We start from the raw sequence: 26,100 nt of genomic DNA, 5'->3' as shown, positions 1-26,100 counted from the left end.
AGGTGCTGACAAATCAATAATCAAACGTGCTTTATTGTTGTATTTGCCCCGTGCCACGCCTATTGGGCTGGTTCTCCAACAAGTGAATGGTGGCCTCGTGAATGGCCCTAACATGAAACCATTCCCTACTTCGGCTTTCAACAGTTCGTCTACTGTTGTTGGATCCGTAGTGGCAGATTGTAAGTTCCGGCATTCGATAGTGCCTGAAGGCAGTGCTACCAACCCTGTGTGAAACCCTTCTGTGAAACCCGTGATTAGAAATTGTACCAAGTCCCTGGATGGATGTGAACTAAGGTAAAACGCCAGTGTATCTACATTAACCTCCGTCAGTCATTTCTTAGGGAATAAACGGTTGGGGCACATCGTTTTGGCGTGAGCTCTGTGGCAGATGGTGCAGACATGTAATAACCTGCAAGCGCTGAAGCTGCATCCACCAGCATTAAAGTTATTACATATCTGCGCCTTTCCAAGGAAAACTATTGGCCTACCTAATTTATCCTTGAATGTCCTTTGGTCCGTATTATTGGTACCTGGAGCTGCATAGCTGGTAGTAGGAAGACTTGGTTCGTTCGGGCACAAATTGGTGGAATGGGAACTGGATGCACAAATTGCACAAGACGGTGGGACGAGCCCGGCAAAATGACGGCAAAAAAGTTCCATATCTAAATGCCTCCAGTCTGTCCTTATGTTGAACTGTACCAAAGCTGCCGCTGCTTTAGCCGAAAAGGACTTGTGGTACTCAAAAAAGGTATGGCCACCGTACTTGTGTCCCAGATCCACCAATTTGTGTAGATACAAGTCCAGTTCTTCCCTACGATGTGGAAAACTGGTGCATACCACATCTCTATATATCCCGAAAGCTAGGACAAACTCCGGTATGGTAAATTTTTTACTTAGTCTGGGGTCTCTTGCTTTCATTACCACTGACAGATCCCCATAATTAAAGGTCTTATTCTCTATCACGTCTTGGGATGCTATAAGAAGGGAAATAAGGTTGACATCTTTCCCTTCTAAAATGTCTTTCCTAATGTTAGGAGGTACCAAGTGTGCTGGAGTGATGACATGAGTGGTAGGATTTTGTGCAACTTGTGCCCCTGCCACATTACCCTGTGCTGCTATGTGTTCAACCTCTGGCGTGAGATTGATGTCTGGTGCCAAGATAACTGGTTCGGGTGCTTCCAGCCTGTCCATTCTCTGGCTGATATTACTAATTGACGCTAGGATCGAAGTCATGGTGACTTGTAGTCCAGCTAAAGTTTCATTCATATTATCCTGTGAGCTGGATCCTGGTTGAGGGGCCTCTGGGGTTGTCATCATGATCCTATACAGTTCAGCTTTCCTTGCCGTGGCCGGGTATGGTACACCCCTACGTCTTAGTTCCGCCGCAATTTTCGGAATAGTCCATGACCTCAATGAACATGGACTATCTGAGTTCTCGGCTGCTGCTGGGGCCATCAAAGGGGTGGGTGGCCTAACAGGCGTGCTGGGAGGGGAGACGTCTTCTGCTATGTCAGATGCGTGAGACATCCTATATAAATGACACAAGTGTTTGAAGCGACTTGTCAGTAACTAGTAGTAGCTACTGAAGCTGTTAACGTAATGTTACTTGCCGATGGGACGATTGGCCTGTTATTTAGCGTTTGTCGTATGTATGTGCCACCGAAGCGTTGTGGCAGGAAGGTGGGCCTCGTACGTCGTATTACGTGATCTGTGAGTGACTTGTGGGGCCCTCTCTGTACTTTGGGTTGAGTACCGTGGAATCTATCTAAGTGCTATGGCTAACGAAATTACCACCGTATTGAGTGTAATTTAGACGTTAATCGTCGTGAGGTTTATAAAATTATCAGTACATTATCTATACCCAACTATCGTGTTAGATTCTATATCGTGTAGTAGGTATAATATTTGACTAATACGTACCTGATGCGTTGATGTTTAGGTTACGGCTGTCCTTGTATATGCCTAGTTTGCTTGGCCTATGATGAAAATATTCAACGTAAAACACCCGTTTAAGCATACCCCTTCCCCTTATTGAAATAACCTGTAAATACCCGCTTATTACCTGTCACGCACCTAAGCGTTTGGTCCTATTTATTACACCTATTCTGGCCAAGATGTAATATGTACTACGATTCTGCCGACTCGTAATAACCAGCGTTGGTCTTGAAGATTCTGTAACATATGAGGGTAATTTGTAACGCAGCGTCCCTTATAGGTTTGGCATAATTATCTTGAATATCTGGTGTGTAAACTTTAGGACAGTAATCCACTATTAATGTCACCAGAGTTATATTCCATGAACGTACCGTATTTATCAGATTTCCTTAATACTGAGTCGCTCCCGTGTAGTAACTGTTAGCAACCCGCCTGAAAGGACATGATATTATCTAGTTTAAATTATTATTCCCGTTGTAATCGTATGTTGATGTATCCGTGCATTTATAACAATTATTACCATATGCCCCGTATTATATTTTAGTAATAATGAAAGGATTATGCATGGTGACATAAAAAAAATATAAATCTATTTTATGTGACATACTATTAAAACTTCATTTAACCTTAACCTAGTTTAACATACCGTCATTTCACTTTTATTATTTACGTGGTGACTGGTGTGACATAAAAGGATTATGCATGGTGACCTAATAAAATATATCCATTTATATGACATACTTTAAACTTCCTTAACCTTAACCCAGTTTAAATACAAATTTCATTATAAAGTTTTTTTTTTTTTTTTTATATCGCTGCCTGCCGCTAGATGGCAGTATTGAACCGTATTGACATTGCTGAATGAATTTGTGCGGTAGCCTGATTTATAATCCGTATGATTTGGTACCGTACTGTTGCCTGGGTCAGACAGTAATTGTACCCGCCGTATTGTATGCATTTTTAGTAATGTAATTATGCCCGTGCCCGTACTCACGATTTACCGGCCAGTTAACCCCGGAAGTGTAGTTAACCCCGGAAGTGTGACCCGTCTTTCCGGCAGTCGAGATGCCGACACCGCTCTGTTTACCCGCCGAAAAAGTTACTCCCGCCGAGTACCTGCTACCGCCGTTTAGTGTGAGTGGGACTCGCCGTCTGGACCGGAACCGGAAGTGACCAAGCGTTGTCAGCAAGGTATGAAGGTGAGTAGTGGATTTAAATAGGCCGGCTGCAACCCCTCCCACAACTCCAGGCTCCGCCTTCTCATATATCTTACATTCAAACACAAATTTTGTCCCCCAGTTATGCCAACATATATATGAGAAGGTGGGAAGACCTTTTTGTGTGGTGCGGGCATGACTGGTCAGCGAATCTGGTCCTATGGCGGAGGTACATTGATGATGTCCTTGTCATCTGGAATGAATCTCGCGAGTCATTTGATGTGTTTGTACAATACCTAAATCAAAATCCATTTAATTTAAAGTTTCCACCAGAATGGGATAAATATGCCAATGAAATCCAAATGCTTTAAAAAAATAAATGGATGGGAACAGCTATGTCCATAGGAAGAGGTGTCACCATAAACCATGGTTGAAAACTATTGCAAGAAGTAAACTAACTAGAGTGCAACAAAATTGTTGCAATATACAAGATTTTAAAATTCAGGCAGGACATATGGAATATATGGCATAATAAGAATACTATTGAAAGAGAGATCAGGATAATTGCACAAAAATATAGAAATAAACTACTAATGGATCGACCAAAAAGTACCACAGAGGAGAAGTTTAGACATATTTTTGTAACTAAATACAACACTGACCACTGGATAAGATAAAAAATACCTTAATAAATTCAAGCCTATATTACATCAAGATCCAGTTGTAGGTAATTTTTTACCAAATCGACCACCTATCATTTATAAGAAAAATGAAAACTTAAAAAACCTTGTGGCACCTAGTTACCCCAAAAAGGGTATCCCCATAGCAAATAAAATTATTATATATGTTTTTCTCCTTTTTATTCATTTTATTATATTGGGTTCCCTTTCATAATGTTAAGGGATTATACTCTCTCATCATTGGTTTTATTATTTTGTTTGGATAAATTACAATATTTACTGTAATTGACTCCAATTTCTCACCGTTGGTTTTACCCAATCAGGCCATATATTAGTATATACATTGAGCCTTGTATATATATATATATATATATATATATATATATATATATATATATATATAAAAAAATAAGAATAGCTTGGCACGCTCCGTAATAATCTAATAGGATACCTGCCTGGGTGCAATCCACGTTGCGTTCCATATATACCAAAATAGAGAATGTAGGATGCACACACAGGACTTTGTGAAAAAATCTGTAGTTTTATTTAATCCAGGTACAAACCAAAAACCTTTTACATGGATTAAATAAAACTACAGATTTTTTCACAAAGTCCTGTGTGTGCATCCTCTATTCTCTATTTTGGTATATATATATATATATATATGCGTATGCATGTGTGTTTGTATATATGTATGTATGTATATGTGTATATATGTATATATGCATTATTATAACATTTTCTAATTCATTATGCATTTTTATTTTTTATTTATATTTTTTAGTTTTATATTTCATGTATTTACATATAGATTTTTTTAAAATATATTTTTCATTATTTTTATACACAAATTATTGATATGATTTTTTTCTCTGCTATTTAGTTATATAACAAATTTCACATCTGACGTTATTTGTCCCAATATTTTTACTTTTTATTTTTAATTTTTTTTTTAAATTAATGTATTAATTTAAATTATTTTTCTATATTTTTTATAACCCCATTCTAATCTTTTTTCTTATTATAGCCATGGGGTGGTTCTGACCTGTGTTAAACTGTTTTCCCAAGTTTTTGTATATCCCATACGTCTATTTGGCATATATTTTTATACTGAACAGTTGCTGTGTTGTCTCTATGTTCCTATATTTTAAGATCCCCCTGCTCCTTAATGTTTGACTGCTTTTTAGCAGTTCCAACAGATTTGTAACGCATGGGGCTAGGGAGTTTGAATTCAAGCAGTGTTCATGAACTTTTTAAGTCAACCGGAACCCGAAATACCCCGTGGAACACAAATCTCGGACCTGTGGAACGCAAGCATACCAGATCTGGAAAGTCGGCGGGTAATCACACCCATGATTGTGAATGGCTGAAAATAATACCGGCGATGACCTATGAGGAGATCTTTGTTCCAAAATACCCTGTCGGATTGGAACTAGATCCAATTAACTCCTAGAGGATTCTCCAATCAACATTAAGGACGGGTATTATTTAAATGAGACTGTGGGGGGATTGTGATTATGCATGATATATTTTATCTATTGCTGATTATTTTATCTCTGAGGAAATCCATCTTGAATTGACGAAACGCGTTAGATACCTTATACTCATGTTTGTTTGATTTTAATATTTTCATATGACAAGGCTTTTTATTGCCTAAATAAAAATATAAAATTTTATTGATCCCTAGCTCCATCCTCTGAAGTCCTTGCTCCAGCAGAGTTATCGATTCCAGTTTAAGAAGGAGAGTGGATTACTGCAGCTCATTTGGGCTTCTATCCTGTGAGTGCAATCAGTAGTTGCCGTATTTACATATGTTACAAAACATCACTATGTACTGTTCATCTTTTGTATTTTTGTACCAAGCTGTATCCCATTTTTGTATATATCTACCTCTCAACTATGCAACTATGTAATTTTATTAAGTCTAACATTTCAAAAAGTTTCACAAAATTATATTTAATTTCTTTAAGTGTGCTTACTTTAGGGAAGTTATAATATTCTGATGAATTTGTTTGTACAGGGTCTAGAAGCAATTATATTACAATTTTTAATTACTTTAATTTAACCTGAGTTTTGATTTAAATTGTTGCATATGCTGATCCAGATAACCTAAAACACAAGTAAAATTGGGTTCAACTCAAACTATAAAATTAGCAACCATATACAAAAGCTCTTACAAAAGTAAATTAGCTAAATACGTATTTAAGTCTTGATTTTCCTTTTGTTTTTAAGATATGATTGAGTCTCAATTTGTATCCATGCCTGGGGTTTGGGGACATAAAATAAGTCAATAACTGTGATCTTTATTTCTTGAGAAAAAAAAAGAATGGGTGTAAATACTTTGTTGAAAAGATAGATGTCCACATCTCCGAGGCTCAGAGTCTAATGATTTTGCATATAATGAAAAACAAATTGATAATTCAGATTCCTTGGCCACCAATAGTCCATGGAAAAATGGGTTGCCTATGACATAATTAAAAATATATATATGGTTGGTTGATGACATCATATTAAGTAAAGAAGCATAAATCAACTCAGGTTCCTCAGATATAGATTAAATGTTCAGGTCTACAAAGTTTCTCTCCATGTCTTTTGCATGGCCTGCACGTTTTTATGTAGCTACAAACTACCTTTTATAGGAAGCAGATCACACAGTTCAATCCTACATGAAACTAAGTAACACAATGCCAAGCTAATTGCAAACAGAAATCAACATGGACTTTGAAATAGTTGAGAATTGAAATAACAGGTGCAATCAACTTACTTCAATCTCTGTTTCTTGGTCCTAATGGCCAAAAAGCAAATGTCATTATACCATGGTTCCGATGTTTAATCAAGAACAATTGAAGGGCATATTTCAAGAGTTGGAGGTTCTGATTACTTTACCTTTTTTTAAGACATCTATCAGGCTTTTAAGGTACCTTAACTTTTTTTAGATTTACAGAATGGAGTGCATATGTTTTCTTACCTTACTGAGCTGCTTGTGCTGTCTGGATCTTGTGCTGTCACCATTCCCACAATTGTTCCAATTTTTGCATCTTCATAAACTTCCATCTCATAGAAAGGCATGTTAAACAGTGGGGCCTCATCTACATCTCCCACAATAACCTTCAGCATTGTACTGTCTTTAAAAGGGCCAAGGTGAGAGAAGCGGTGATCCAAGTGGATATTAACACCCTCAATATTAAGAGAGTATAATTTCTTTTTTTCATAGTTTAATGGCTGAAAAATAAAATATGTATTGTATTTAAGCATCTGAAAACAAAATATATTAATACAATGTGTCATTTAGTCAGCACTTGATAATACACGTAAGTCACTAGTCACTATTATCATTTGTCTGATCACTAAGGCAGATGTTCAGGAAAGGGAGAATACCTATTTCAAAGCATCCATAATGTCATCATGCCCTGCACTAATGCAATATTTCAAGAACTCATCAAATGAGCAGAAGTGGCTGTTTCATTAGTGCAGCTGCGCCTGTTAAAATGACTAATGCACTGACACATATCAACTAATGTTAATAGGTCCTTCAGTTTTGTTGAGCACAGAGGACCTTATTTGAGAATCAAAGCTTAAAAATTAGAAAATTCTTTATGTTGTTAAATAGGTAAAAATACTACTTAATGGCAGCCAAAACTGACCAACAAAATTAATTATGGTGTATTTTATATTCTGCTACATTGATTTTTTAACATAATAAAACAATTTAACTATGGATTTACTTTGATGACTAAACTGATACATTAATACATATAAATTATAATTTTGTGTAAAACTGAAGTAAATAATATAGAGAGGCAGAAGCTTTATAGAATAATGCTGTTTGCCTAAAACTGCCATAAACTAAAATAAAATGCTTCTCATAAAAAAAATGCTGACAAGCAACATATTAAAATCACATTCAAACTCCAATGACAGCTTTTGCAAATCACATTTCTTGTCCAATAGTTTTCCAAATGTTCATTTTAATTCATTAATTTATAAAATATTTTACTAGAATAGATACCTTGAGATTTCTCTCATTTTCAAGTATGTCCTGGTTCTTTGTCCACAAAACATTGCATTGTTACAATAGGATACAATATACAAACTATATATGTATACATATATACATTTAATATATAACAGGTAATAAATATATTCAACCATGACAGGTGCATTCTGTGCTGAGGTATATTGCCATAGATCTCTTAAAAGATTTTAGATTGAATGAAGATTTGACTGTGTCCCTGAGGTTATTCCATAATTGCGGTGCTCTGTAGGAAAAGGAGGATCGAGCCATTTTATTTTTGTATTGCGGTATGCTAAATATTGTGCTAGTACTGGATCGGAGGTCATAGGAGGTGGGAACAGCCAGAGAGATCATTCTACTTGGGGAGGGTAGGAGCTTCCCAGAAATGCTCTTATGCACAAGGCTGGAAATATGAATAGTGTGTCGGGATTCCAGCGACAGCAAGTTTAGCTCTTTTAGCATGTCACAGTGGTGGGTAAAGTAATTACATTTCAGTACAAAGCGGCAGAACAAGTTATATAATGTATTAAGTTTATTAAGGTGGGTTTGCGGTGCGGGTGCATACAATATATCCCCATAATCAATGACCGGCATTAGCATTTGTTGCACTATCTGTTTCCTTACTGTAGGGCTTAGGTGGGATTTGTTTCTGTACAGGGCACCTAATTTTGGGTAAAGTTTTGAAGATATTTTTTCAATGTGAAGGCCTAAAGATATATTGGGGACTAGCAACATACCTAGATATTTAAAAGAGCAGACTGCTGTCAGTGTACTATTTGAATTTGTTCTGATACACAATTGTTGATTTTGTAGTTTACGTAATTTAGGTACAGCTCCAAAGATCATTGTAACGGTTTTGTCAGTGTTTAGGAAAAGTTTATCTGCTATTCACTATTCTACCTCTGTGAATTGGTTTCGGAGCACAGCCTCAAGCTGCGGTAGATTGGGTTTACTAGAGTAGATTACAGTGTCGTCTGCATACATGTGTACAGTTGAGGATTTGCAGAAAATGTGAATAGCAGGGGTATGGAGCCTTGGGGAACACCACATGTGACTGCAAGAGGGAGGGAAGCACTATCAGACATGGCCACATATTGCAATCGGTCTGAAACATACGATTGAAGCCAGGTTAGCGGACGGTATGGTTGTTTGATATTCGATTGGGATCATTAGCCTACTGTTAACGTTAGCAGTTAAGCTTTAGTGCAGAAAGACTGACTTTGTTTTTTGGATGGAAGTAATTAAATACAGCTGCTTAAAGGACCACTAAATTCACCCAGACCTCTTCATCTTAATGAATTGGTCTGGGAGCCCTGGTCCTGTCATTTCAAGCCTGCAATGTGAAACATTGCAGCTTTGTTGAAACTGTGATGTTTACATTGCAGGGTTAAATACTCCTTTAGTGTCTGTCTTCTTCATAGCAGCAAGGGTTAATTATGCAATGGCTAACAAACTGCCACATTAAAAAAAGTAAATAAATTAATGAATAAATAAAAATTCCTGTAAGGGTCAATAAAGGGGTCAAGAAATATGATAATGAAGGTATTTCACATTGCCCACACCTGCCATATCTCCTCTGAGAGAAATGATTCTAAGAGCTAACCAATCAGAGCACTCTTACTCATGTTGCATAGGGCTTTCCCTGTTATCAGAGCTCAGTCTTCACTGATCCCTCAATTGATGGATTCATTATATTGGGACATGTTTTTTCATATTTTTCATTGTTTCTTTTAGTGAATCATTTTTGACTTTTTTTGTTCATTAGTAATGGCGGGGTTTATGGATTTTTATATAGTCTTTTTTTAGGGCAGAAGACCAAAAGAATTAGAAGAAAGAAGATTTTAGATGTTTACGAGCACTTATTACACATATTAGATAACATGTATTAGATTTATTGCCCCCTCACAATTATTTTGGTAAATGGTTGGTAGAAATATTAACTTTATATAGCAAGTGACTAGGGGATTAGAGACCCCTAGCCATTTGGGGAAGAAGGGGGGATGCACATGCCAATATTTAAGGTTATGGACCCTAGGTCGATTACCTCAATGGACATTAGATCCTCACCCCTTTTAAATTAGATCTCTCATTCACTGCCAATGTGTGAGGGCCAGGGAGGACACTAGATCCTGAATATTATAATAGCACCAATTTCTGAACACAGATGGGGGGGGAGGGGCAACATTTATTTTACTTTATTAAATATCCATACCAGCTGGCCATGAGTTGGGATAGGGAGGTGGACAGTAATGTGTCCAACCCACATTACTTATTTTAAATTACCCACCCAATGCCAACAGGTGGGGGCTTTTAGAGGGCGTTTTTGATGGGGCTATGTACTCATTATTGTACAGGTCTATCTACCTGTATGGGGCTTTCCTAGTGACTACCCAGCAATGGCTGCACAATCACTAGGTTTAGACATTTAGTAGGCATGCCCCCACCTGCTACATGACAGGTGGGGACATACGGTGTTGTTAATTCCCCTCCCCTTATATTATTATAGGGATCATATTGATCCCAATAGACTCATATTTATTTGTTTTATGTGTTTGCTTGTTTGTTTTAAAAGTGGAATACCCTGGAACAAAGTCGAAGTGGCAGGGCAGAACCCCTAAATAGGGATAGTTTGGAGGCATTAATTGGTGAGATTGAAATGGTATAGCTACATAATGAGAATTGTTTGCATAGATATGTGAATTTAAGTAACCTTGTAAGATTTAACATTGTTTTTTATTTATTATTGTATGTGTGCACTATTCTGTATGTTGTATTAATTTTGGTCTCTACAGCTGCACCACTGCTGAGAAATGCATGTTCTTGATCTGTTGCACATTTCCTCTTTTTTTTGTTTATATTTTGAATCCAGACTAGATTCCTTTTGGGTTGAGCACAATTCCGCTCCATTTGTAATGCCCCTTTGGAGGTGACTACTGGAAAGCATGCATTGGAGCAGAGTCTCAGTTAGTAGTTTAAGCAGTAGTTAATGCAGTTAGCACGTTAATCTCTCATGTTAAAATTAGTATAGGACCTTCTGATTTTGGAGTTAAACAGTATGTCTATATGGTGTAGCCAAATCCGAATATTTTTACATAGCTGATTTTAAGCTATCTTGGATGATTTAAAACTGTGTATTTTGTATATGTGTGCTGTTCCTTAATCTGTAGTTTTATTTATTTTTACTAAGCAAGTCCTTTTAGCTCTTCATTATTACAAATGACACATCATATTAACAGTGCTTAAGTGTATACAGCACATAAAGAATATAGATCAGGTCTTTTAAACCATGACCAATCAATACATTTCCCAGTCAATGTAAGGAATTGTAAGTGTAATAGTTTATAAAATAATGCAATTGTTTCCCACAAGCCTATGTGCTATTCCCGCATATAAATGTCTACAAATGATGACAGTAAGGCAATAAAACCCTGTTTGCAACCTGAAAATTGGAAACTATGAACTCTATTTAGATGATTCATATAGTTAAAAATAGCAAGTTATTCAATTGAAATAAGAAAACAGCAATGAGTTCAGGCTTTATTCAGATAATCTAGATACAACAGTACATCATGGTGAATATAAACTAGGGTAATATAATTCTATACAGGTTCAGGAAGGACAAATGTGTCTCAAGAGTGTATTTGAAGGTCTTGTGGACATTTCCCTTGTGTTTGAAATCACTATACAACATAATCTTTAACAGTGTTTGGGCACACAAGAACATGGAGAAATACAAGCAGTGACATTTAAAAAAAAAATTACTATTCTAGTAAACTTTATTGAGAAAACGTTAAACGTTTAATATTAAAATACGAATACATCAGTATATTAAAGAGTTGATCTTAACTAGGGGATTTTGAATTAAGAAACTGTCCTGACAAACCTACAAGGCTCAGACACAAAAAGCAAAGGGTTAATGCTGCTTATTGAACAGCAATTTTCTTAAAGCCTACAGTAGAGGAATTGCTATTTAGTAAACAGAGCAAACCATTATTCTATTAAGAGAATCTAGCCAAGTATCTGGTGGTATCATATCTATATCTATATGTTGTTTCTTACTTATTACTTATTTGTAGCGTGTGTGTGTGTGTGTGCGAGTGTGTTTGTGTGAGACAATAATATGTTTGTAGTGGATAGTGGCTAAGTGTAGTGTGTATGGATGTTAATAGGAGCTGTTTGAATTGTGATTATGTGGAGAGGACTGTTTGTAGTATGTGTGTAAGTGTGTGTTTGTAGGGACTGTTTTTCTGTGTGCATGGGGGTGCGGACAACAAGTCGCCTGGGATCCCCACATTAAAGTGGTTTGGGCTACTCTAATGTGGGAGATCTTTTATCTCATCACTTGCCTGTTGAACACTCTTTGGACTGGCACAGCTTCAATGAGGTAAACAGCATCTGCAGATGAAAAATCTGGAGGTGCTAGTTTATTATTGGCAATTAGTGCCAATTCTGTTTATTCATTTAATACATTAATAATCTGTTAAATGCACACATAAGGCAGATATTTAATCTTGATAATTATATATGATTATATTCACTGGAGACTCATCCAAAAAGGGACCTGTGACAGTGCCCCTACAGATTTGTGTGAATACAAAATATTTGGATTAGTTTATATTTCTGGTGGAAGGGAGTAATCTAAAACATTTTTTTAAAAAGTAGATTAACATCCCAGCCATTGCATGTGTATGTCTATGTCTAATTAAATCTGAGATAGGTTTCAGCTCTGCAGGGCTTTTCCATCCTCTTTTGTGGCTGTTTAAAGAAGCTTTGAGAGCAACTAGGCATGTAAAAAAAATTGATTTCAGCAGGTTTTGCACACATCTAGTCTCCTTTTAAGATAAATTTAAGGGGCCTCTCTTTTCAGGGGACACCATTGACTCATTGTACCAGGGGTGGGGCTACAGTGCCTACTGTTGAAATAAGCAAGAGGCCATCTTGAAAGTAGCAGAGAGAGAACCCCAACAGAAGCAGCTCCTGGTCCTTGATAAATATAAGTGTACAAAATTATCATTGTCTCTCCCCCAAAAGCCTGAGTATCTATTATTAAGCAAGGGAATTAGTTACATGTCTGAGAACTTCTAGTTTCCTGACCTGGCTTGTATATTAACCTGTGTATTTCTATTATAGTGATCCTATAGTGCCCTGAAAACAAATCAATTTTCCTGGTACTATAGGGTTAATAGGTTCCCCCTCTCCCTCGCGCCCCCCCTCCCGTGGGGTTGAAGGGGTTAAAACCCCTTCAGCCACTTACCTGAATCCAGCACTAATGGCCCTCGGTGCTGGGTCAGGCTACACCCACGCTCCCCCCAGTCATCAGCAATGACCGCGCACACATTAGACCTCCCCATAGGAAAGCCTTATTTAATGCTTTCCTATGGGGAAAATCTGACGCTGGAGGTACGTGTCGACGTCCAGCATCAGATGACGGACCAAAAGTCTGTTTGGATTCCGGAAGCGCCCTCAGTGCTAGACAGCCACTGAGGGCAGACTTAGTGCTGCAATGTAAGCATTGCAGTTTCTCTGGAACTGCAATGTTTTACATTGCAGCACTAAGTGCGAAAGGGTCACAGCACACAGACTACTTCATTAACCTGACCCAGTTTGTTTTTCGTGTTTTTTTCATTTTTCTGTATTCCTGATCTTGACTATTCCTGACTTTGATTCGATCTTTTAATATGTTAAGTTTGGCCACATTAAGGTCCGGTAATAAGGCTTTTTGTACCATCTTTTTATAACCTGTTTTCTGTGTGTTAGGTAATGACACCAATGATGTACTGAAGATGAGATCAGAAAATCAAAATGACCCTGGCTGTGTGTAATAGTTATGTTATCACCTTATTGTGTCCAGATCTGTGTGTTATCTCTGTATTTTACTCTGCTCCGCTTGCTGTATGGATATCTCTCTAGTACCCAGTTCTTTAAGTTTAATTGGCAACTTCGTGTAGTGCCTAGTTCTGTGTATTGTATGGGTAGCTCTGTATTATGCTCAGCTCTGTGTATTGCATTGGTGTCTCCTTATAGTACTAGATTATTTATAATTCTATGGACATCTCTGTATTGTACCTGGCTCTGTGTATTGTGTGGGTACCTCTGTATTGTACTCAGTTCTGTTTCTTGTACAGACATCTCTGTATTGTTCCTAGCTTTGAGTATTGTATGGATATGTTCATAGTATAACTAGCTCTATGTATTGTATGAATATCATTATAGTATAACTAGCTCTAAGTATTGTATGGGTATTATTATAGTATAACTAGCTACGAGTACTGTATGGATAATGCTGTACCTGTTATCATTAAGTGTTGAGTACATAAAGTTAAGTTAACAGATGCCACAGGTCAGAAGATAATGGTTGCAGAGTTAAAGGGTGGAGTCAAATTCTGGGTGGAGTCAAATTCTGGGGGTAGTAGTATGGCACCCCACCATCTGAAAACATCACCACCTGTTACTGATTATATTATTTTCTATGATGTCCATAAGCAACTATGATGTCCTTGACAACTTATTTGCCTTTACTGAATAACCAGCTTGGATTATTTTCCACAAAATATTTCTCTCTTTATATGCATGGTGGCTTTAAAACCATTTGAACAGAATATATCCAAATATCTTTGAACTGATCTCTTAAAAGATCAACCCCTCTCACCCAACCGGGCAGCGACCATCACGACCCAAACACAGACACATTACCCGAAACTGATGAAACCCTAACCAAGAGCCCACAAACCCAGACATAATAGGTCACAGAACATCGGGCCCATCTACTCGGAGCAAGGATCACCTTGCCATCCTGAACACCCTACCCCACACCCTTCTCATACGTCCCATCCCCACCCCCGCCCCCTCCTCGCAAACTCCCGGTAGGGAGCAGCACGAGATAAGACAGAACGCACCTCAACAACAGTGACGCACGGGTACTCAACAGATAGACACTACAGATAGAGACGACACAACCCGACAACACGCAATACTGAACTACCCCCCACCAGACTTTCGGAGCAATCACCCTCCCCCACTTAACACAGAGTTCAAAAGCGACAACATATGACCAAAAAGATACTAAATAACATGTCTTGCAACTAAATACTGCTAAGAACTGCTACAAATAATGTTATGGTAACCGTTGTAACTCTGTATCAATAACCTTGTTCCCAAGCTCTTTTTTCTGTACCCCCACCCTCTTACTATAACCAAAATTCAAAATAAAGAATTTATAAAAAAAAAAAAAGATCAACCCCTCTAAGTCTACAATGAGATCATCATTTAATTATCTGCTAATGTTTGACTGATGGCATACATTAGTATACATTCTAAATACGTACATTGTAAATATGTGGCACCATTTTTTTCATGTGTTTGGTACAGTACTCTTACTGCAAATACAAATTCAGTGCTACATATTTTAACTCTTATTACATTTTTGGTTGGACCCTCTAGGGACCAATGCAAGAATACATACATGACAAGGAGATTTTAGATATAAGATATAAGCAGAACATCTAAACAATTAATAAGTATACAAGAAAAACACATACATATTGTTGATATTAAAGTAGTTTATGTTCCTATTTACTTCTTCAAGTAAAGAAACATTTCACTTTTCCAGAAGTAAAGATATTAAGAGTGGCTCGAAAGGACTTGCTTTTCAATTCCTATTCATGTTATAAAGTGACAGTTATGGCATCATAACTCACAAAAATACAGGACTGTAAAATCTGATGCATGATAATAATAACTATAGAAAAAGGAAATAGAAAATCAGAAATATTGCTCTCTCAAAAAAGTTAATAGACATGTTGGAGAAATATGTGTAAGTACGCATAAATACAAACATATACATGCATTTACTCTTAAATAAACCTTTACAATTAGCTAGAGTTCTAATATTTTGCAAAAAAAAAAACTGTCTAAATACATTATTGGTATATGTATGCCCTGAGCTGTGTCTGATGTAGGTAGCTTTTAATATACACAAAAATGCTATACTCTCACTACCTAAACAGCAGTGAAGCATGCTAATTTGTATTTAAACATGGAAAAAAGTTACATGGAAATCCACCTGACAATAGAGGAATTAGTCATATGCTTTGACAAAACTATACTGTAGAGACGTGGAGATGAAAGATACACATTAAAATGTAATTTCATAAAACTATTTAAAATGCTCATCTGTCTAAATTTTGATGATTAATACTTGACTGATTAATAGAAACATAAATATAAGACATGTTAAAGTCTTCTTATGATGCTATAAGACATTAAAATAGGATGTATAATTTAAAAATCATTAAGAGAAGAACAAATGCCCACTTGAAGATGCAAAACGATTGTGCATACTCTACTTTATTGATCACCAAGTAGACATTTTATAGAATATTGCATCCTGTTCTGGAGAGCATGGCTTCTAAGTACATCATTAATTTAGAGATAATTCAAAAGTTGACCATTAAATGATATGTGGCTATACCAACAATGGCCTTGAATTAATATGTTTTCCAAATGATTCAATACTATTGGAGAAGTTTTCAAATAATTTATCTACAACAACAAAAAACCCACAAACTCTTTTTAATTATAAAAATATTTGCAAGACAATATGGCAAGTCAAATAGTAAGATAATTAGCTAGTATCAAATATCAATTATATAGCACTCACAGGCACAGTCTCATTTCGTATTTAACTAAATCACTAATAGCGGAAATTAACCATCCAACAAACAGCACTTCATGACAAGGTTACAACACTCTTCTGGTCAGGGCCGGATTGGCCCACTGGGCCAGTGTGTCAGTGAGCATGTCTGTAGTGAGCATGTATGTGTGTGTCAGTGATCATGTCTGTAGTAAGCATGTATGTGTGTGTCAGTGAGCACGTCTGTAGTAAGCATGTATGTGTGTGTCAGTGAGCACGTCTGTAGTAAGCATGTATGTGTGTGTCAGTGAGCATGTATGTAGTGAGCATGTATGTGTGTGTCAGTGAGCATGTCTGTAGTAAGCATGCATGTGTGTGTCAGTGAGCATGTCTGTAGTAAGCATGTATGTGTGTGTCAGTGAGCATGTCTGCATTGAGCATGTATGTGTGTGTCAGTGAGCATGTATGCAGTAAGCATGTATGTGTTACATAGTTACATAGCTGAAAAGAGACTTGTGTCCATCAAGTTCCTCCTTCCTCACATATGTTTTTGCTGTTGATCCAAAAGAAGGCAAAAAACCCAGGCTGAAGAACTTCCAATTTTGCAACAAACTAGGAAAAAATTCTTTCGACCCCAAAATAGCAGTCAGATATCTCCTTGGATCAAGCAGCTATTACCCCATTAATTAGAAATTATATCCCTGTAAGTTATGTTTTTGCAAGTGTTTATCAAATTGCTGTTTACACATCTGTATGGACTCTGATAAAACCACCTCTTCAGGCAGAGAATTCCATATCCTTACTGCTCTTACTGTAAAAAAATCCTTAGATGAAATCTCCTTTCTTCCAGCCTAAATTTGCAACCTTCTGTCCTATGTATAGCCCTCTATATTAATAGATTTCCAGATAATGGTTGGTACCGGCCCCAAATATATTTGTATAATGTTATCATATTCCCTCTTAGGCCAAACTAAAGAGTTTTAATTTTTTTAAACTTTCTTTGTAACTAAAATGCTCCATTCCTTTTATAAATTTTGTAGCTCGTCTCTGCACTTTTTCTAGTACCATGATATCCTTCTTTAGAACAGGTGCCCAGAATTGCACAGAATATTCAAGGTGTGGTTTTACCAGCGATTTATAAAGAGGCAAAATTATATTTTCATCCTGAGAATTTATGCCCCTATTTATACATGACAAAACCTTACTGGCCTTGGCAGCGGCAGATTGACATTGCATATTGCTGCTTAATTTGTTGTCTATAACAATTCCCAAATCCTTCTCGTGTGTGGTTATCCCTAATACAATTATAGTGAGGAACCATATCAAATGCCTTGCCAAAATCCAAGTAGATCACATCCACTGCAACACCCTAATCTATACTTCTACTTACTTCTTCGTCGAATGCAATTAGGTTAGTTTGACATGACCTATGTTTCATAAAACCATGCTTATTTTTGCTAATAACAAAGTTCTTCCCAATGAATTCCTGAACATTTTCCCTTAATAGCCCTTCAAATATTTTCCCAGTCACAGAAGTTAAGCTCACAGGTCTATAATTTTCCAGGCAAGGATTTTAAACCCTTTTAAATATAGGAACAACATCTGCCTTCCTCCAATCCTCTGGTACAATACCTGAAACAAAAGAATCTTGAAAGATTAAATACAGAGGTTCACTTATTTCCCCACTTAGCTCCTTAAATACTCGTGGGTGAATACTGTCAGGCCCCGGAACTTTATTTACATACATTTTCTTTAACTGCTGTAGCACCTTGTCCCGAGTCACCCAATTACAAGTTATCTGCTATCTAAGTTTTTTGAAGCAATCATTTGCATATCTCTTGCCATAGGATCCTCATTAATATATACTGAAGAAAAAAAGTTATTGGAAATTTCTGCCTTTTGCTGGTCTTCTTTAACTAACAGACTCATCTCTGTTTTCAGTGTACCTATACTTTCATTTTTAGTTTTTTTAGCATCAATGTACTTGAAAAAAAATTTGGGGTTGGTTTTGCATTCTTTGGCTAAAAAAAATCTAATGTTCTAGTCATTTTGGGGTTGGTTTTGCATTCTTTGGCTAAAAAATTCTAATTTTCTAGTCTAGCCACTTTAATTACCTTTTTGCAATCATTATTGATTTCCTTATATTTTATATAGGATGCCTCTGATTTGTCAGATTTCAATGCTTTAACCCCTTACGGACACATGACATGTGTGACATGTCATGATTCCCTTTCATTCCAGAAGTTTGGTCCTTAAGGGGTTAAATGCCCTTTTCTTATTTGTATTCTCTTGTTTTACTTCTCTACTATGCCACATTGGTTTCAATGAGTTTCCTTTATATTTATTACCCAATGGTACATACTGAGAAGTGTATCTTTCTAATATTTGTTTGAATAGTTTCCATTTATTCTCAGTGTTTTTTTTACTAAGGAGTTTATGCCAGCCGATATGTTGTAGAGCTGCCCTAATCTTATTAAAATTGGCTTTTAAAAAAAAAATATATATATATACGTTTTAGTATACCCCACGTGCTTTGGCTTTTTTGAGTTTATTTGAAAAATTACTGTATTGTGATCACTATTTCCCAAATCTTTGTTTATAGCCATATATCTTTGTGTATATAAGTGAGTTTGTCTGTAGTAAGCATGTGTGTGTGTCAGAGAGTTTGTACTAAGTTTGTGTGTACCTGTAAGCTTGTCTATGTTTGTTAATGAGCTTGTGTGTGTCAGCGAGATTGGCTGTCTGTGAGCCTGTGTACCAGAGAACGTGTGTGCTTGTGACAGAGATAAGTCTTTAACCCCTTCACGACGGGTGACGGACAAGGTCCGTCATCCAGGGGATACCCTTAACGACGGATGACGGACCTCGTCCGTCACGCGGTAAAATTAACCCCAGATCGCCGCAATCGCGGCGATCGTGGGGTTAATGGTGCTCCGGTCTGCCTCTGCATTAGAGGCAGACCGGGAGCACCGTATCGGGCTGCCCCTGTACATGTGCCCGCTCTGACAGCATGTCTGAGCGGGCACATGTGCTCTGCATACTCACCTCCGCCTCCCTGCACTTCCGGGTTCAGTGTGAAGTGCAGGGAGACGGATCTTCAGTGATCCTGCCCCCTGGTGTTAAAAAAATAAAGTACAATTAAAATCCCACCCCCCTTTACCCCCCCTTTACCCATATTAATAAAAAATTAACCCCTTCCCTGCCAATTGATCACTGGCTACAGTGATCAATTGGCAGGGATTACATTTTAATATGATCTGATTTTTTTTTTTTAACCCCTGAGGGTTAATTCTTTTTTTTTTTTTTAACCCTCAGGGGTTAAATTTATTTTATTAATTAATTTAAATATTTTAAAATTATAAATTTAGCTAGCTGGGGAGGGTGGAAGTTAGCGGGGAATTGGGGGAATTAGTGTTAGGCTAACTAGGGGTTAATGTTAAAAAAAGTTTTAAAATAAGCTTTAAAAAGTTAAAAAATTAAGTAAAAAAAAAGCTTTAATAACGTTTAAGAAAAAAATTTAAAAAAATAAACCCTTTACCCAGTCCAAATAAAAATTAACCCCTTCCCTGCCAGTCTATCACTGCCTACAGTGATCAAAATACAGATCACAGTATTATACTGTGATCTAATTTTTTTTTAACCCCTGACAATTAACTTGTATTTATTTGTTAACCCTCAGGGGTTAAATTTATTTAATTAACTAATTTAAATATTGTATAATTAAATATTTTGCTAGCTGGGGTGGGTGGGAGTTATGGGAAAATGGGGAATTTACTGTTAGTGCTGCTTACTGCTAGTTAGGGGTTAACGGTAAAAGAAAAAGCTTAGAAAAATGTTAAATCTGTAAAAAAAAGTTTTACGAAAGTTTAGGAAACTTTAAAAAAATGAATAAGCAAAACAAAAGTTTAAAAAATAGTTTTAAAAGTAAAAAAAGTTTTAAAAAGTTAAAAAATGTATTTAATAACGCTCATTACCACTACACCTGGTACAAGCTAGCGGAAAAATGATCCCACGCTAAGGTTCAAAATATGCCTTTTGAAATACCCTGGGATGTCTTCTTTAAGAAATGGTATGGCTTTATGGGGTATTTGGATTATATAGCCTGGTAAAATACTCTAAAATGGGACATGGGCACAGCGTAAAAATGTAAAGTTTGAAAAAAAATGGAATGGCTGTGTCCCAAATGTGCCCCTCCGATGTCCACATATACCCGGTAAAGGTACATACGGGGGGATTTTTGTACTCAGCCGACATAGCTGAGCAACATATAAAGTATTATAGAGTGGTGGTACACATAAGGTTTGCAAAATATACTGTGCAAACTCACTTTGTGTGTCAAAAAGGCAGAAAAACGCTTATTACCACTACACCTGGTACAAGCTAGCGGAAAAATGATCCCACACTAAGGTTCAAAATATGCCTTTTGAAATACCCTGGGATGTCTTCTTTAAGAAATGGTATGGCTTTATTGGGGTATTTGGATTATATAGCCTGGTAAAATACTCTAAAATGGGACATGGGCACAGCGTAAAAATTTAAAGTTTGAAAAAAATGGAATGGCTGTGTCCCAAATGTGCCCCTCCGATGTCCACATATACCTGGCAAAGGTACATACGGGGGTATTTTTGTACTCAGCCGACATAGCTGAGCAACATATAAAGTATTATAGAGTGGTGGTACACATAAGGTTTGCAAAATATACTGTGCAAACTCACTTTGTGTGTCAAAAAGGCAGAAAAAACGCTTATGACCACTACACCTGGTACAAGCTAGCGGAAAAATGATCCCACGCTAAGGTTCAAAATATGCCTTTTGAAATACCCTGGGGTGTCTACTTTAAGAAATGGTAGGCCTTTGTGGGGTAGTTTGAATTTAAAACCTGCGAAGATGCTTGGAAATTGCACATAGGCCCAGCGTCAAAATTCAAAGTTCTGTAAAAACTGATATGGCTTGGTCTCCAATATGCCACTGTAGCTTCACAAAACAGTGCCAAAGACATTCATTGGGGATGTCTTTTAACTCAGAAGACTTAGCTGAGGATAATTTGGAGGTTTTGAACTTAGTGGCACATATGAAATATACAAAATGCCCAGCAAAAATGCAATCCGTATGTAAAAAATGCACAAAATTATTTTTTACCACATACTTTGGCATGTAATGGTAAAAAAATGGGGGCATGTTAAGGCACAATATGCACCTTATGAGATACCCTGGAGTGTCTACTTTTACAAATGGTAGGCCTTTGTGGGGGTTTTTGAACAGTCAAACTGTTATAATACCCCAAATGGAAGCATAGGCTCATTAAATCCCTCTCTCAAAATTCTACTGTGAATACTGAAAAGGACAGGTCTCCTATATGGCACTGTAGCTTCACAAAATAGTGCCAAAGACATACAATGGGGGTACCGTTGTACTCAGCAGAAGTAACTGAACACATAATAAAACTTTGTACAGGAATAGCACACACCAACTTTACAAAATACACATGAGAAGTTCTTTGTTATACGTTTGTGTGCGAAAACCCCCAAAAAACACAATTTTACTCCAATATTTAGCAGAGGTTGGCGGTAAAATGGCTACGTAGAAAGTGTCAAAACAACCTTAGATAAATAGCCTGTGATGTCTACTTTATATAAATATATACTTTTGTGTGGCAATTTTGTTTTCTTTTATGGCCATTAGGCTTACAAGACAAACATACCAAATTCTAAAATCGCTCCACATTAAAATTTTATTTTACTCCTTGTGCTTTGTGACCTGTAACTACCAAAAAAAACTGAAAATCCCAGACACATTATATATTCTGTAAATCAGAACAAATAAATGAATTTATTTTTAAGTACTTTCCTTAACCTGCACTAATTAGGCACACATTATGATTGCAAAAACTGTAAAAAAAAAACAATATTTTTCATTTTTTTTGCATTTTTCTGTATTTTTTTATAATAAGTAAGCATTTATATATATATATATATATATATATATATATATATATATATATATATATATATATATATGTTATATCAAATTAAAGCCCTTTCTGTCCTTTAAAAAACAGTATATAATATGTGCCGGTGCAATAAATGAGAGAGATGCAAATTGCAGTTGAACGCAAACAGCAAGAAAATGCAAAAATAGCTTGTGTCATTAAGCGTAAGTCAAGCTTCTGAAGCTGTGTCCTTAAGGGGTTAATAAGTGATGGAAAACATAGTTTTTTCCAAAACAAAGTTTTTTCAATAATATGCTACGATTCATTAATCTCTACAATATGTTTGGACCTATTATTCCGTTTAATTTAATTATTGTTCTTCTTCTTTAGTCATTTCTCGCTTTCTTCCATTTTCCCTTTCTCCTTCTCACCGATTTTTTCGTTCTACTGTTTTACCCAATTGAAATACCATTTTGGACAATTACTTTCTGTTTTAGCAGAACTCCAATACGAACTCCAGGTTCAAGTTTAAGTTTGAATGCAGCATTTCTTCGATACAGATATTTTGGGATTATCTATACCGAAGTTTCCTACACGCCACTTAATTGAATCAGAACACTATTTCAAGACAACTAATTTTTCTATAAGAATTTTTCTATAAGAATTTTTATGTTTATCATTTCCCAGATGCAACTATCTATGCTCCATATATATTGAAGTCCAATATCTGCTGCTTAACTCAGTGCTACTAAATCGGCATATATATAATGTATATTCATTTAAAGTTTTTCCCTCAAAGTTTTAATGTGTAACATAACTACATTCTCCAGATATCAACTATCCGAATTTTTTGTGTCTCATGATGTTTTATTATCTCTCTTCTTCTTTCCACAGCTCTTTCGGACCTCATAGTAATTTTGATATATTTTGTATTTCCATTTTTATACTTTTATATATTTTTTATATTTATTTATATGTATTTATATTTATTAATTTGTATTAATTTTTATTTATTTTCATTTCTTATGTGCACATGTATATACATATGATATATATTGTTTATTTATGCACTTACTGCAATACCATATATTTTATTCACCATTATTATGTATGTTTTAAACAGCTTTCAAGTAATTTTTGTACATGAGAATATTTTTAAAATGTATACTTGTATTATCTACATTCATTATTACACTGTTAAATGTACTTATACACTAAGGGTTAAAGATTCAGTGCACTATTTTCATGAACGATCCCCATGCTGGAACTGAATTGTAATCAGCCAGATGTATATTTAAACCAGTGGAGACTACTGAATCTCTATTCCGTCTCTGATGAAGTGGGGCTGACACCCACGAAACGGGTTAGACAATACCAGACAGAGCAGGATACGGGCGCAGATTTTGGAAACTGGCAACAAGGGATCTCTTCTCCTTCCCACCGAGAGTGCAATAACCAAAGATCTGGGGACCGATCGGCCAACAGCGTGTATCACCCAGAGTGAGGTCTGGGACGCACGCCAACCTCACAGCCAACAGCCAGAGCTTACAGTTTTTGCAACACTGTATCCACATCCATCCTGGACGGTCCCTGCGGTTAACTTGATTTAAGAACTGCCTAATTGCTGGTAATACTCTTGCAATACGTTCCTGGCTCATATTTTTCTATTACTACTGATATATTTTTAGTGTTTTTATCCCATTTAACCGAGATGTTTAATAAACTTTGTATTAATTCTAATTTCACTCAATTATTTTTATTATTCTAATGATTTTAAAGTGATATGCTTAATTATCACCTTATAGAATACAGTTACATATACTGTATGTCTACTATATGAAGTTTATATCTTTGTCATAAAGTATAACATTTGGTATATACTTCGCTTTTTTCTGTCCCTAACAGATTTAAAGACGTATACAGCGTATAAAATTGTAACCATCTATATCCATATAGGAAGCAGTTCCTTATACTGTTTTCCTATATCACCCGTACAGTTTGAATCTTTAAACTAAAAGTATAGTATCTGGTGTGTAACAAGTTTGACTCTGCCTATAGCAGATTTAAAGCCATACACCCCATATACGTAAGTGCTGCCTTTCCTGGACCATAGAATATACATAAAGCCTTTTTGAGTGAATTGACTCCTGGACCCACTGCACCTGATTCCAGATGCTAAACAAACCAGTATATTATTATAGGCTGAATACTTGGTGAAATTTCTGCCTGTATCCAGTTTGAGCCATTCACCACAAGTCAGACTCCCTCATTCCTGTGTGTTGCAAAAGGCATACCAGACCAATTTGTGACAGAGATTGTCTGTGCCTGCATGTGAGTATGCTGTGCAATCCCCTCAACAGTTGTGTAAAAATCATTTTCAGCTGCATTGAACCAATCATATTACTGTTAATCTATGCCCAAACAAATCAAAATGTCAGCATTTACTGGAGGAATTGGACAAATCTGTTATTTTAAGAGTATATTAACAAGTATTTGATCCATTTGATGCAGCTGAAATGGGTTTGTTTACAAGTCCTTGAATTTTTAATAATAATTTGTTTGATCCAGCTATGTCTGAATTCAACATGTTGGTTGGAAGCACTTTTCATGTGCTCTCCAAAGCATTAAGAAATAACAGCTGTCAAATAAACAGTGGTGGATTTGGAAACCTTGCTAGGCAGAGCTAACATTTTTATATAATTTCACAACTGCATTCTATTTCACTATAAATTACGATGAGGTTAGACACCAGAACAATTATATTTATATTCTTTGCATAATGAAAACAAATAAAACTTTGTTAGGCAAGCAGCAGAGAAAAAATGAGCTCATCAGACTGTGACATACATTTGTTGAATGTCCCTCTAAACCTTTTGTATAAGAGCATCCACATCATATGGCATTTTAATAGAGAGCAGCTGTTTCTGATGTTCAGTTACAAGCCCTCAACTTTCTAACAGTGATTGCAATAATGATGGATGAGTGGAGCATGGGAAGCAGCTGTCTGTCATTTAATCGACTGTCAGCATGATTCTTGTCCTTGTCATTCCTTAATGTCTGAGCTAATAATCAGCATAAGAATAGACTTTAGACAGGCATGAGCTGCTATTAGATTGTACAGGTATGCAAATAAGTGCCCTTGAATTAATTGAGAATTTTTTTAGAAGATTTTATAATAGCTTAGTTTAGTGTTGCTTAGTATGGTTCAAACAAAAACTGCATTAAAATATTACATGTTTACATTGCCAATTTCTAATATGCCAAGAGCAAAATAGATAGTAATGCAGTATACAGACTGTAAATTGATAACTATAGTTATGATGGTTATAATCCCAGTTGCCTTTTTTTAAAAGAACACTTTATTGTCAGGAAAACAAACGTATTCCTGACACTATATAGTCCTCAAGTGACTTTTTAGATGACCGTCTCCAATCTCTTTGGGGTAAAATAGCTATTGCACGTGCACATCAAAATACTGCGCTGAGCTAATCAGCAACTCCTTAGAGAGACACATTGAATCAATGCTTTTCTATGGGGAATGTTCATCATCTATATTCAGAGCTTGGAGACGCTGAATACCAATGCTGATAGGAAGCACTTCTAGTGCCCGTATAAGTGACTGCCACTGAAAATTCAGTGTTTACAGTGGTAACCCTGCAGGGACATGACAGTGACACCTGAATCACTATAATAAAGTGACATTATAGTCACCAGAACCACTACATAATGTAGTGGTTCTGGTGTCCCTGGTT

General features: G+C 36.3%; 1 protein-coding gene across 1 annotated transcript in view; it reads right to left on the bottom strand.

Annotated features, from left to right (window-relative positions):
* The window catches only part of CDH18 (cadherin 18), a 696,504-nt gene that overhangs the window by 137,176 nt on the left and 533,228 nt on the right, over positions 1-26,100 (bottom strand). The window contains exon 8 of the mRNA XM_063451839.1: positions 6,741-6,994. Within this exon, the coding sequence (XP_063307909.1) occupies positions 6,741-6,994 (254 nt within the window). The remainder of the gene's footprint in view (positions 1-6,740; positions 6,995-26,100) is intronic.

Source organism: Pelobates fuscus, chromosome 4 (genome assembly GCF_036172605.1).
Source record: "Pelobates fuscus isolate aPelFus1 chromosome 4, aPelFus1.pri, whole genome shotgun sequence".
NCBI lineage: Eukaryota > Metazoa > Chordata > Amphibia > Anura > Pelobatidae > Pelobates > Pelobates fuscus.
Note: the sequence above shows the minus strand (reverse complement) of the source record. Positions and strands in the feature narration are given on the sequence as shown.